At 39.2% G+C, this 15,555-nt stretch overlaps 1 protein-coding gene across 2 annotated transcripts in view; it reads right to left on the reverse strand.

Annotated features, from left to right (window-relative positions):
- Positions 1–15,555, reverse strand: part of LOC126293619 (GA-binding protein subunit beta-1-like) — an 85,721-nt gene that overhangs the window by 48,527 nt on the left and 21,639 nt on the right. The window contains exons 2-3 of one of the 2 annotated variants that reach the window (XM_049986900.1): positions 7,565–7,646; positions 245–406 (exon numbers count right to left, since the gene is read on the reverse strand). In XM_049986900.1, coding sequence (XP_049842857.1) covers positions 245–406; positions 7,565–7,621 — 219 coding nt within the window. In that variant the 5' untranslated portion in view covers positions 7,622–7,646. Of the gene's footprint in view, positions 1–244; positions 428–7,564; positions 7,647–15,555 lie in introns of both variants that reach the window. The other variant, XM_049986899.1, reaches the window with a different exon arrangement.

The raw sequence follows: 15,555 nt of genomic DNA on the forward strand, positions 1-15,555 counted from the left end.
CAAAGGTATATTACAACAAGATGTAAGCTAATATTTATTCACTCTAAGAGTAATACATGAGTAAGTGGAAAGACTCCACACTGTTACATTTCAGAATGTGTTGACATTGGTCATGCCTCATATATTTTATGCACTTGCACTGAGCCAGTCAAGCCATGTGGGTACACATTCGGCCGAATTATCTCAAGCACTCTCTCATTTCCTGTGCCACCCATACAGCCAGTACGTGACTCGAGAGACTTACCCAATCAGTGGCGAAGGGCGCGCCACGGCTCATGAGCAGCCGCACCTCATCTGTGTCACCGAGCTCGGCACTCGTCAGCAACCGCTTGCCTAGCTCGATCAGATTGCTGTTGGCACGCTGTACAATCGCCTCACTGCCAGTGAAGCCTGCCAGCATGCTGGCCTGCAACAGCATTCCCATTTCCTAGTTTCAAAAATATCAGTTCCAGTCAGTCACAGAGTGCTGTACAGAAATGTTGGTATAATTTCAGCAAAATTACAAGGAGAGAGAACGGCTTGTCACTATATACCGCTGAGCGACAAAATTTTGAGAACTTATCCATAGCCAGTTTCAGGCACTCGGCATCCTTTTTCAGTAGGTTATAACTGCAGCATTATTTGTGAGTGTCGACAACAAGATGTATGCAACATATTGCTGTGGGCACGTGATGTATAGTGCCCATACAAATTGGTATAAAGAAGCCAAGCAACAAGTACAGACATCATGCCAGAACTGGAGCTAATCCGCTAACGATATGCGTGCCATTAGCTGTTTAGCTCCAGCTCTGGTGTGATAAAAAATGGAATAAATAGCGCAATTAGAAGTACGGGAAAGTTGAAAAGGAGAGGTAACCAGAGAGAGACCAAAATGAAAGAGTGGGAAAAATGAACATAAAAAAATAACAAGTATTCTGCAGTGAATAATTGTGTAAATAATTAAATTCTAGACACAAGAAAAAATCTACAACTGAAGAAAAAAGTTTCCACTGAGAATGTAAACACTGTTGGTGAAGTTCGAATTGTATGAGCAAATAGAGGATGCATCAAAATGGATGGCAGAATATGAGGATAAGTTGAAGACCAAGTTGCCATCTCCAAAATGTATATACTGGCCACCCATTTTGTCTCCATGCAATTTTAAAGTTTCCTTGGTCAAATTTTCCTTGTAGTTCAATTTAATTTCACAGATTTTATTCTCACACGATCAGTTCTAGTATTATATTTAAATGCTCCATCTCTTTGTAAAGTCTGTCACAGTGGGTACTGCGTATAGCGTCATTTGACAAACTGATTCATGACTGATGCAGATCATCAGATACAAATATTCTTTTACATAAGGTTGCTACTGCAAATGATTTCATGTATGTCTTTGTCGCCTTCTATGTCTCCTTTTTTTTTTTTTTTTTAACCGTGCTTTGCGTACTAGTCCTATATCTAAAAATCAGTAAGAAAAAATGCATACAAGGATCAAAATGTAAAACAAAATGCAATCCATCAGTAGATTAGAAAAATCATTACATGCACCAACATTGCATTGACATAGAAGAACAACAACTATACTTTATTATTTACTAGGCTTTTTTTCCACGTCTTCACCTGTGTATGTGTTCAGAACCACTGCTTGTATCTTTATCATATAACATCATGTAAAATAATTCCATTGCAGTTTATAAAATTTTTGTTCTGTTTTTACAGTATACATTCAAACTGTCTGTCCCTGTCACTATCAATCCCCATACATTAAATATTTACTTAGCTGATGTAGTGCATGGAAGTTCATTGTGCCATGGACACAATTGAAATGTATCCTGTAAGAACAGAACAAGACTTCTACATATAATTAATTAATGGAAAATCTCATATAAAGATGTGAAACAATTACTAACAAAGAGATAGAGGGGCTGGCCAGTACTTACCTCAGCTCAGTACAGCCGATAGAGACACAAAAAACAACCGAAAATTTAAGCTCCTAGCTTTCGGAATAAATGTTCCTTCATCAGGGAGGAGAGAGGGGAAAGAAAGGGAAGAAGGGAAAGTGGATTTAGTTACTCACAACCCAGGTTATGAAGCAACAGGGAAAGGAAAACAGGGAAGGTAGCAAGGATGGAGGCATGGTTGTCAGAGGGAAGCCCATATAAAGATGTGAAACAATTACTAACAAAGAGATAGAGGGGCTGGCCAGTACTTACCTCAGCTCAGTACAGCCGATAGAGACACAAAAAACAACCGAAAATTTAAGCTCCTAGCTTTCGGAATAAATGTTCCTTCATCAGGGAGGAGAGAGGGGAAAGAAAGGGAAGAAGGGAAAGTGGATTTAGTTACTCACAACCCAGGTTATGAAGCAACAGGGAAAGGAAAACAGGGAAGGTAGCAAGGATGGAGGCATGGTTGTCAGAGGGAAGCCCATATAATGGGTGATAAAAAATATGGTATACCAAGCAGGCAAAATCATCATGAGCACCAATGCACCAGGTTGAAGATACCTGTTTGGTAAAATACTCTGTCCTACTGCATTAAAAAGTCCATTACACTGCCTGCTGCATGAAAAAGATCATTACTGCCTGCTGCACACTCTCATCCTATGGGAATCGTCAACCCTTCCAAGACTTTTTTAAGGCATCAAATGTATGATAATCACATGGGGAGAGATCAGGACTATGAGCAGGTGCTCAAGTGTTTCCCACTTGACTTGATGTATCTTCTGCATTACGACATTTGTGATATAGGGAAGTGTGTTATCATGAAGCAGCAGCACCCCCTGTCACACCATTCCACAATGATGGTTTTCAGCAGACTTGCGGCCCCACACACACTCTTCATTCTCCGATGGATGTCTACAGGTGTTTGTCCTTTGGCAGCCGAGAAAAGAATAACGGCATTTTGGTCCTGTTTGGGAAGATTTGGTTATAACATTGCCACAGCAATGCACTAAAATAGAAACTTTTTGACTGCCCTTTATATTACACTAGAATTATTTTACAGTCACACATTAAACACACAGACAATGGTTCAAAAATGAATTCACTCATTCAAAGCTAGTCACCATTAAGGAATATTATGCAATTGTGAGGGAAACTAAATAAGTAATAAAATCATTACGTCCCTGAGAAGCAGTAAATCTTCTGGTAATGATGTTGTTTCCGAAGAGAATTAAAATCTTATGCTGACTTGATAAGGGCAGCTTTGAGCTACGTTTGGAATGAGTTTATACTTCAATGCACAGTTCCTGACAGCACTTTAATATGCAGTAACAGCAATATTTAAAAATTAAGAGAAGCATATCACCAGTATTACAGAAACTATGTAAAACCTAAATCAGGTAGTCAGGATAGGAATCTCAAGCAATGTTCTCCCAAATACTAGGTCAATGTCTTAATCACTGCACCCTCTGATACAAGAAACCATTCACTGATCAAAATTCAACAGAAAATGACATTCACAATGCAGAACCCCAGGTCTTCTTCTCTGGCTTTTCCTGCTCTCGGCTCAGTTCTGTGTTTTAACTGGCCATCTAAGTACCTCCTTCCTCTGTGTTTGTATTGTCAGGCCATCTTTGGAATCTTTTGTTTCTTCCATCTGTTCCAGATTTGCCTTCCACTTTTGTTTCTGTTCTTCTTAATTGTCATTTACTGCAAAAATATTAATTTCTTATCTAATTTTTTCATTTGGATTTCTGTACCACTTTTTTTTAGCAAATATTATGGACATTAAGTCTCTCAAGCCAATTCCTGCCATTATTATATGGACACACCCTGGGGAAGACATTAGAAGATGAAACCCACCTAATCATATAATGATGTGTTCTAAATCACTGCCTTTGCTTCTTACAACATCCACAGCCTTCAGATAAAGTGGCTGATTTAAAGTGACACAACACCACCTTTGATCATGTTTTATGCATTTTTTCAGTGTTATTATACGAGGTGTATGTATTATGTTGTACAAAGTTGGAGGATAATTTAAGAATTGGAGGCATATTATTTCTGAACGAACTGACTGTTGGTGATTTGTGGCTTCTTCCAGGAGTCCATTTCACTATGGCTCATCAGTGAATTTCTTCCACTTTCCATAAAGCCAGAGAACGATAGCTTCAAGCACTCAAAGTCAGTCACTGAAATTGAGATCCTTTCCAATAATACTGTTTAAGCCAACATCATTTGCTTTGTGATAGGTGATCAGCTGAGGCACACCAACTGTTGACAAAAAATTCAGAAACTGAATGCCTTCCTTCCTCATCAGTGATCTTGTCAGACTCTGCAGCTGTGTAGGGCGTGACTACCACATCCCTCCATGGAATGGAAAGTATTCAACCCATCATTCATGCAGGTGTTGAAATGCAACACAGGAAATCGGGATTATGAAAGATGAACTGGATGAATCCTTCACTGGTTATTTTAGGATGCTCAGACTGTGCAATTGAGGACGTTTCAAACAGGGAAGTTTCCATATATGGAGCTTCAAATTCAAGTACACTAATATTGTTGACAATACGCCTTGATCTGAATCTTTTGTACAGGAATGTACTGAGCCAAATTGACAGTGAAGATAGAAATTACCGTAGACGTACTGCAGAAATCATTGCATGTGACAAAGCAACACAGTTTTTTCCATTTACCTAGAGTTCCTCGTTTGTTTTTCAAAATCAATGACTCAGAGAAAAGGAGTAATGATTCAGAGATCAAGGATTGGACATCATCATCATCATCATCATCATCATCATCATCATTTAAGACTGATTATGCCTTTCAGCGTTCAGTCTGGAGCATAGCCCCCTTATAAAATTCCTCCATGATCCCCTATTCAGTGCTAACATTCGTGCCTCTTCTGATGTTAAACCTATTACTTCAAAATCATTCTTAACCGAGTCCAGGTACCTTCTCCTTGGTCTGCCCCGACTCCTCCTACCCTCTACTGCTGAATCCATGAGTCTCTTGGGTAACCTTGCTTCTCCCATGCGTGTAACATGACCCACCATCTAAGCCTGTTCATCCTGACTGCTACATCTATAGAGTTCATTCCCAGTTTTTCTTTGATTTCCTCATTGTGGACTCCCTCCTGCCATTGTTCCCATCTACTAGTACCTACAATCATCCTAGCTACTTTCATATCCGTAACCTCAACCTTGTTGATAAGGTAACCTGAATCCACCCAGCTTTCGCTCCCATACAACAAAGTTGGTCGAAAGATTGAACGGTGCACAGATAACTTAAGGATTGGACATCTAGAAAGAAATCATCAGGGGAGAGGGGAGGGGGGGGGGGGATTCTGAGATGTGTCATAGACCTGTGTCCTCACAAAGTATATCTGCAGCAGCGCATATAATTCTTAGACATTCCTCTCGTGGATATGATAACTTGCTGTGATAGAAAATATCAGACAGTACCTTATAATCTGTACTTTTGGAACACAAGTCTGCTCCTTTTATGTCTGTCAACAATTATTTTTTCTTCACCATACTTCCAGGAGAGTCAGGCTTTTATGGTCCTTACATTTGACTCCCAGCCATTTGTGATTTGGTTCTTTAACTCCTGCAAAGTAAACTGGTAATGTGCTGATTGTTTGATGTAGGAAGAAACTATCTCCATTGTTTCATCTATCTGTGTGGATCCAGGAGTTCCTTGTTTTCCTCCACCTGTTAAAATCCCTCTCACAAAACCTAGAATATTGAGCATCTTTAGCACAAAGTCCTCATCACAGATATGTTCCAATACTTCACAAGGCCAGACAATACCTCGCCTTTTGGCTACCTCACTAACAGAATCTCTTAATTCAAGTTTCGTCACTTTATGAATAATATTTAACTTTGCATGGGGAAGTCTGCTAAGTTTCTCCCAATTACCATCAATTTCCACACCACAACAAAAGCAGTGTTTATCAAAAATCAAAAACCTTCTTATATGACTGAAGATTTGATCTTAATGGTGCAGGGCATTGTCAACAATGATCTAATCATTTTTAATCTATTTTACTTCTTCTGACAAGCACTGGCACTTCAACTTCAGCCACACCACTCAATAATTTATGATGTGCTGCAATTTTTCTATCATTACTGGATTGCAGTACCATTTCCAGTCCTGTCTCTTTCACTTTAACCACATCACCATTTGCCAAATTGGCGTCGCATATCAACCAAACCTCCATTCAATCTGGAGCACAAATTTTAAATGCACTGACTGCACAACAAGGAAATGAGAATTTTGCAAGACACTAAAGAATTTTGAACAAGTCCCTCGCACAACACAGGAAGATTTGCCACGGGTCACAATGGAAACAATAACAAAGGAACAGAGGGCATGGCAGCCTTGGCTGTTTATGACACGTCAATTGAGAGAGTTCTATAGATACCTCTACACCTGAAGTTGGGACAGATATATTTCTTCCTATTGGGATTTTCATTTCATTGAATAATTTTGACTTACAAAAAAATGACAAAATGGAATTACTTCTGCTTTCAAGTATATGAATGCTTAATAGTGACAAAAACTGAAAAACTAGATCCTTTCATAGCATGAAATTTCATGGCTCTACAACTCTGGTAACTTGACTTTTTTTATTTGGAGTAGCAATACTATGAGAAGGAAAGTTGCTACTCACTATATAGTAGAGACTCTCACAATTATAGCTTTCAGCCACTAAGGCCTTCGTCAACAATAGACCACAGGAGTGTGGTTTCAGTTGCCTGAGCCTGCAGTCGTGTGTGTGAGTTGCGTTTGCGTGAGTGTGTGTACATGTGCATATGTGTGCCTGTTCTTGACGAAGACCTTAATGACCGAAAGCTATAACTGTGAGAGTCTTTTTGTTATGTCTATCTGCGACTCAGCATCTCCGCTATATGATGAGTAGCAACTTTCCTTCTAGTAATATTGTTACATTCCATCCTGGGTTTTCCATTCTCTGATTTATCTGGAGTAGCCGTTTTTGAGTTACAGGCGATGAAGCCAATTTCTTAGCTAAATTAACAAAAATTACTGAACTCTGATAACTGACTGCAGTCAAATGGCTGCACTAATTTTGACATTTAAGCAGGTCAATCAACACAAAATTTATTGCTCTTTCATTTTGGTAGTGGTAACATTTTCAGTAGGATGCATAGTTTCCAAGTAATAGATGAAAATCTGAAAAAGAAAGAGGCAAAACTTCATTGTATTTTTGCCACAAATTGTTGTCCCAAGTGTTTTCAAGGTTAAAAACTTATTAAGTATGTTAAAACATAAGATAAAAATTAAAAATGGGTATTTTTTGTGAACCATTACTGAACCACAAAGCAAAACCTTAAAAATGTAACTAGAACCATCAATATTTAAAGGAATGAAGGTGACATTTTCTCACTCACTTTTTATGCTTACTTGAATCCAATCTTAGTCACACAATTAGTTTTAGCTTAAAAAGCAACTCTCCGGCATTTTTCACGTCACTATCATCTTGCTCTAAGAAAACACTCAAAAATGGTTTTTTAACCCAAAAATATTTGTGTAATTAAGAAGAGGCCTAAGTGGAAACATGTCATCATTGCTTAACAAATTTATGGTTGTGGTTTCTGCTATGAAGAAGATGTACTTACAGGAATGATGATGCCAGGTTCATTTGTTGACTCGTCTGTTACTGTCACGTGTTGCATTTTGTGAAGTTGATATTCCAAATACCTGAAAACCATCTGTTAATGAGTCACCAAGAACCTCACAAACTATAAGTGACGTTATTACACAGCAATCACAACAACAAATGTCTGCAATAACATTTTTCTTATGGTCTGCTCTTCATTTTTAATGTGAGTATAACTCAGAGCTAGAAAATCATGCACAGATATAATACATGTGTATAGCCTGCCCACACAAGAAAAGTGTCCCACTTCTCTTTTACAAACTCCTGTTTTCAGTTGTTTATCTTCAGTACCCACTTAACAATAAAGTATACAGTATGATAGACTAGGTGTCTTGCAGCAAGAAGGAAGAGAAATATTCTAGGTTTTAAAATATGTGGGTGGGATGGGAAGATAAGAGCATCTTGTACATTTGGTACCAAGTTAATTATGTGACACCCTTTCAGTTTTCTGAGGACAGTATTTTTTATTAACATTTCAGCTGGCATTTTGGGGAGAATATCAAGAGGTAGACATTTTCTGTCAACATATATAATTTCAGGTAATGGTGTAGAAGGACAACATGAATTATAGAGGGTGAGTTTAAATAATGGTTTGCATCTGCATCCATACTCTGCCAACCACCGTGAGATGCATCACAGAGGGTACATCCCATTGTACCAGTTACTAGGATTTCTTCCTGTCCCATTCCCATACGGAGCATGAGAAGAATGCTTGTTTGAATGCCTCTGTGCATGCAGTAATTATTCTAATCCTATCCTCACAATCGCTCTGTGAGTGATATGTAGGGGGTTGTAGTATATCCCTAAAGTAATCATTTAAAGCTACTTCTTGAAACTTCGTTAATAGACTTTCCCAGTGTAGTTTACATCTATCTTTAAGATTCTTTCAGTTCAGTTCCTTCAGTATCTGTGTGACACTCTCCCACAGCTTAAATAAAACTGTGACCACTTGTCCTATCCTTCTCCATGTACGTTCAATATCTGCTGTTAGTCCTATCTGGTACGGGTCACACACACTTGAGCAATATTCTAGAACCAGTCGCGCAAGTGATTCATAAGCAATCTCCTTTGTAGACTGATTGCAGTTCCCCAGTATTCTACCAATAAACTGAAGTCTACAATCTGCTTTACCCACGATTGAACCTATGTGACCATTCCATTTCATATCCCTGCACAGTGTTACACCCACATATTTGTATGACTTGGCCAATTCCACCAGTGACTCATTGATATTATAGTCATAGGATAGTATGTTTTTCGTTTTGGAAGTGCAAAATTTTACATTTCCGAACATTCCGAGCAAGTTGCCAATCCCTGCACCATGTTGAAATCTTATCAAGATCTAATTGTATATTTATTTTCTTTCAGATAGCACTTCGTTATAGATAACTGCATCACCTGCAACATGCCTGATTTTACTCTTAATGTTGTCATTAAAATACGACATACTGACACTAATACTTATTTCATTCATCTTTTCAGTGGTACAAGAATTAAACTGGGCAATTCTCCTGGGTTTTCCTTTGTAAAGAAATATTTGAAAATAGAGTTATGCATTTCAGCTTTTGCTTTGCTAACCTCAATTTCAGTTCCTGCCTCATTCTTGCATTCATTCAGTCAATCATTCTTTCATTTAGCTTCAGTATCTATTTAACAATATAGTGTACAGAGTTACAACCTAGATGTCTTGCAGTCAGAAGAAAGAAAAATAATCTAGATTTCTTTTTAAATGTTGGGAGGTTTCACATTAATAACGTGACACCTTTTCAGTACTCTACAGGAAATATTTTTATTAATATTCACTGGGATTTTGGGGAAAATATCAGGAGGTAGATACTTTCTGTCAGCATATATCATTTTAGTTAATGGTGCAGAACCACAACAAGAACAATAGAGAGTAAATTTAACTAAGAGGGGCAAACTTAAGGAAACATATCTAACAAGAGAACCCAAACAGCTCAAGGCAATTCACGTCTTTCCCCTTCCACCAAGTAAAAAGAATATCAGAGAGGTCTAAGTACAACCAGGTAAAATATGCTAGAGGAAGTTCTTGTGCTCCAAACTGTACATCAAGAAGAATGACAATGAGTTTTTGTGGAATAGTAATATACAAGTGGATGAGAAAATAATAATTTGTGACAACCTGACAAACTACCAGTGACACATCCTGAAGCATAAGAAGTAGAACGATCAATCGGAATCACAGGTACATCTGTCTACAGAGGTGTAGAATGTGCAAAAACACGGTGAGATAAGTTGCAGGCCCTTTAGGTTAACCAATATTGTGTTGATCAGCTCTTTGAATGCTTTGCCACAACAGTCGGTTGGCAAACGCATTGTCATAATGACAGCAGAAAGTATGTTAAGCTTCATAAAGCAGCTAGGACCAGTTTTAATAAGGTTATGCAAGTTTAAATGGAGAATCATTGCTTGTGGAGGCTTAAGTGAAGCACTTCTATCAGAGAGTGCTGGTCAAAGAATCTAAAGCTGTCAATGTTCAGCTGCAGTAAAATCCCCTATGAAGATTCAAGTACATAGCACAACAAACACTGAAAATTTGTTTTCAGACCCAATAACCTGCGGCAATTTTGTTGTAAAACCAATAGTCAACAGTTTACCTGACTATAAAGGTCAAATGTTAACTGCAAAAATAGCATATATTGTAAAAGAGAAGTAGTGTGTTGTAGACTCAAGCAATGAATGCACTGTGGTATTCAGAAACAAACTGTAGAAGATTGTTGGGGACAAATTTATAGAGATGAAGTTAGAAAATTTTGCTCTTTTTTAAACATATTCCTGTAGCACTTTGAGTCTTGTTTTCCCCTACAACAAATGTCTACATCCACACGATTACTCTGTATTTCCCGATTAAGCACCTGGCAATGGGTTATCAAACCACTTTCATGCTATTTCTCTACCGTTTCACTCTGAAACAGCATGAAGGGAAAAATGAACACTTAAATCTTTCTGTGCAAGCTTTAATTTCTCTTATTTTCTTATGATGATCATTACTCCCTACGTAGATGGCTGCGAACAAAATATTTTTGCATTTGGAGCAATCTGATGATCAAAGTTTCATGAGAATATCCTACCACAACAAAGAATGTCTTGGTTTTAATTATTGCCAGCCCAATTTTTGTATAGCATCCATAGCACTCTCTTCTTATTTTGCAATAATACAAAATGAACTGCCCTCCTTTGAACTTTTTCTATTTCTGCAATCAATCCTATCTGATGCAGGTCTCACTCTGTGCAACAGTACTCCAGAAGAGGATAGACAAGCATAGTGTACACTCTCTTTAGTTGACCTGTTGCTATTCCTGACAAAAACCCACTGTCTTTGGTTTGCTTTCCCCATATTATCTATATGATAGTACCACTTAATTGTTTGTAACTGTAATCCTAAGTATTTAGCTGAATTCACAGAATTTAGCAGGTTTCTTCTAGTGCTCATGGGGATAACTTCATATGTTTCATCATTTAGAGTCAACTGCCATTATTGCACAATACAGATATCTAGTCTAAAACATTTTGCAATAGGCTCTAATCATCTGTTGATGATGATGATGATGATGATGATGATGATGACGACGACAAGGGTAATACTAAACAGAAGTAAAGATAAGGAATGAACAACTCCTGGGATGCATCTTGAGTTAGGAATAGACAGCTCTACTTTACTTAAATCAGAGGATGAGCTGAAGTGAAAAAATTGAAACCTCATTACCACCATTATCATAAAATCATCCAGTTTGTTATTAAAAAAGCAAAACATATCCACTACACTAAAAGTGAAACACTACAAGAATAAGGCAAACAGAATATGGAACATTACTAAGCAAGAAATGGCAGAAATGATAACTATTTCAATTCACTTCTCACTTCCTCACAGTTGAAGTAAATGTTGCAATCACTAGTAAAAAACAAAGTACAGATGCATTAAATTTACCTGTGCAGGCACTGCACACATTATCAACTGATATTAGCTTCAAAAATATAAACACTGAAAATGTTACATAGTTCATCACGTCACTAAAAAGTAGTAACTATGTTGGTTATGATGATATTTCTAGGGGATTATTAAAATCTTGAGCTGACTTTACAGGATTACCCTTATGTTTCCTTTGTAATCAATCACTCAGGACATATTTCCTGGCAGACTTAAATAAGCTGTAGTAACAACCATCTATAAAGGTGAAGATAAGCAAACGACCCCTCAGCACAGATAAATTTTATTCCCCTAGTCTTTCCAAAACTATCGAAGATAGTAGACTATGACAGAATACAGATTCGTATAACTGAGCAGAAGCTGTGAACTGCCTCTCAGTTTTGCATGCTTCAAAGACTTGCAACCCTGGCAATGCTTTGCAACTGCTAAGTATATATGAAAAAAAGACCCAGTGAAATGGATTGGCGAAATCAAAATAGATCTGAAACTAGCAGGAATTACACCAGAGGATATCCAAAACAGGGAAATATTCAGATCCAAAATTCACAAGTGGCAAGTTGACCAAGAGGAGAAACCAAAGAAGAAGACTGGAACGATGTGGTCTCAAGAAAGAAAAGAAGCCTACAGTAAAAGAATGAAAGAAGTATGGGCACAAATAAAGGCAAATGAAAGCCACTAAGTACTTTGGGTAGTCCTAATGGGCTCATTCATGTGTCCCTTAACTCCTCCACCCTCTCTCTGTCCATCTACTCCTCTCTCCCCCCCCCCCCCCTTTGTCCATGTACTTCTCCTCCCCCTCTCACTATCCATCTCCTCCTTCCCTTCAATCTGTCCATTTTCTCCCCCTTCCTGTCTCTCTCTGGCCTTTAGCCTTGTTTATTGTTTTTATTGTTATTGCAAATGAAACCTTGATTGGGAACTGAAGTCACTTAAAATGAATGGGTACATTGGTTGGGATCATCAATATGAGGGGTACAGCAGAGACCTCTCCAGATGCTAGATATGTGAGGATAATAGCTTCAATGACAGTATTTATCATAGTTTTAATCTATGAAGGTTATGAATACGAGGTTTCATACGATTCATATTCCATAATAATACTATAATCGAAAGTTGACAAACCATAAATACAACATTCCTTTTTCTTCTTTTTACTGACTGCCAATGGCCTTGCCACAGTGGTAACACCAGTTGTTGTCAGACCACCGAAGTTAAGCATTGTCGGGCTTGGCTAGCACTTGTATGGGTCACCGTCTCGGTCTGATGAGTGTAGTTGGCAAGCAGGATGCACTCAACTCTTGTGAGGCCAATTGACAACCTGCTTGATTAAGAAGTAGCAGCACCGGTCATGAAAACTGACAATGGCCAACAGAGTGATGTGTTGACCACACGCCCCTCCGTATCCGCATTCAGTGATGCCTAAGGGCTGAGAAGGACACGGTGGCCGATCGGCATCATTGGGCCTTCAAGGCATATTCGGACGGTGTTTGTTTTGTTTGTTCTTAATACTGACTACGACAAAGAAAACAAAGCAGCAATTTGTTGTGACTCGCCGATCTTTCAAAGTGCCACTATGTAGTTACGTGCGTCCTCTACATGCGGCGTTGTCTCCCAGCCATGCAGCAGCAGTGCCACCTAAGCGCCCAGCCAACCAGCGGCCGCTAGACTTGGACTCAGTTATGATTAGACTGTTAAAGTGTACACACGTCTTACTCTTTTTACTTGATCTGTGACTTTCATGTATTGCGACTTCCTTGAAATATATTTGTTCAACTTGAAGTTATTACACTTGGCGATGAGGTAGTGATTTTTCTTTTCCATTGTTGACCCACATGTTTTCCTGGCTACTTTAGAGCAACTATTACAAACACTTCTCACAAATGCGATTCATGATTTTGTCGCAGCATCGAATGCAGGGTGTCTCTCATCGTTGTCTCAACCTACTTTTCCTCCTTACGACGAGATGGCGGAAGACTGATCTGATTACAAAAACTGCCTTCGACAGCATTTCTTGGCATTTCATGTCACAGACGAACAAACATGTAAGTCCCTGTTCCTTTCATGGATTTCACCTCAAATGTATCAGTTGTTGTCTCAATGGGCTCCTTTGAAAGATCCTGTGTCTTTGTCCTTTGCTGAAATGTGCTCACTTCTGTCCGTCTATTTTGAAAAGCAAACGCATGTGGTAGCCTCTCGTGTTGCCTTTTATCGTTGTCAAAAACAACTGAATCAATCCTATAGTGCTTGGGCTACTGAAATTCACAGCCTCAGTAGAAAGTGTCAATTTGTTACTGAAGTTCACAAAGAATCCTACACCAATTCCATGGTACAGGATGCTATTATCCGATTGGCACCAGACAAAGGAGTTAGGCAATGTGCCCTTCAGTTGGCAAATCCGACTCTAGATGAAGTCCTATCCATCGCTCAGTCTTTTGAAATTTCTCACACCGCTGGAGCGCATATAGAGGCACGGGGTGGCGTCGGGGAAATACAACCTCTGTGCGATGCTGATGAAAGCATGTAGCGTGTCCCCGCTGGCCGACATGGCCACAGTACGCTCCCAAGCACAGTCACGGCCTAACCATAAACAAAGCTCTAAGAAATTGCAGCAAAACCCACGGCAACTTCCTTCATATTCGCGGTGTTTTACGAAACATTCATGAGAAGATTGTCAACAACGTTGGGCCATGTGTCACAAATGCAAAAAAAAAGGGTCATGTGTCATCCGTTTGCAAATCCGACAGCATACATGATGTTCATGAACATGACACTGATTCTGTGTTATCTGTCAATTGTACTTCTTCCCTTCAGGGAAGTTATTCATCACTGTCCACATACTTGGTCGAGATGTTTGCATGCAGGTGGATACTGGTTCTGCTGCCACTATCAATTCTCAGGCGTATCTTCAGTTGTGTTCTCCAATCCTGTCACCTTTTACTAGACAATTATGGACTTACAATAAACAGAAGATTTCTCTCTTGGGACAATTTGATGCTTAGGTATCTTACATATCTGTTATTCGCACTGTTCCCATATTTGCGGTTAACCATAGTAACGCGGAGAATCTTTTTGGTTTCGATGCCTTTCGTGTTTTAGGGTTCTCCATAGGTAACTCTGTCAATATCTTCTCTGAAGCTATTCCTTATGCTCAATTGGATTCCTTGTCAACCACATTTTCACCCCTTTTTTTCTCCTGGGTTAGGCCGTGCAAACGTCTTTGAAGCTCATATCACGCACAAACCCACTGCTCGGCCTAAGTTTTTTCGGGCTCGACCCATTCCTGTGGCGTCTTCGTGATCAGGTCAAATGGGAGCTGGATCGTCTCACTGCTTCAGGGGTCTTGCTTCTTGTCACTTCCAGTGAGTGGTCCTCTCCTGTCATCGTTGCTAAGCCAAATGGTGATATTCGTCTCTGTGGCGATTTCAAAGCCACTGTAAATGCTCAATGCCTTATCGACACTTACCCCCTCGACCTGAAGAATTGTTCACTAAACTTGCTGGAGGCCAGTATTTTTCTAAACTTGACCTGTCAGAAGCTTATCATCAACTTCCTCTCGACACTGCTTCCCAGCTGTTTTTGATCCTTAACACGCCTTTCGGCCTCTACCAATATCAACAATTGCCATTCAGGGTTGCCAGCACCCCTGCTCTCTTTCAGCGATTCTTGGAACAATTATTGCTCACTGTCCCTGGGTGTATAAATTACCAGGATGACATAGTTGTCACTGGCTCCACCACTGACAAACATCTTCAAACTCTCCGCACACTTTTTCATGTCTTACAGACTGCCGGTCTTAAGTGTAATTTTCAGAAATAAAACTTTTTTTCAGGCATCTATCACGTACTTGGGGTTTCAACTCTCTCGGGATGGTATCTGTCCGCTTCAGCAAACTGTCGCTGGGACCGATGCCCTTCCTCGCTCTACATCTGTTAAGGAACTGCAGGCCTTCTTGGGGAAAGTAGCATACAATCACAAGTTTTTACCATCTGCTGCTTTGGTGG

This window comes from Schistocerca gregaria, chromosome 10 (genome assembly GCF_023897955.1).
Source record: "Schistocerca gregaria isolate iqSchGreg1 chromosome 10, iqSchGreg1.2, whole genome shotgun sequence".
Taxonomy (NCBI): domain Eukaryota; kingdom Metazoa; phylum Arthropoda; class Insecta; order Orthoptera; family Acrididae; genus Schistocerca; species Schistocerca gregaria.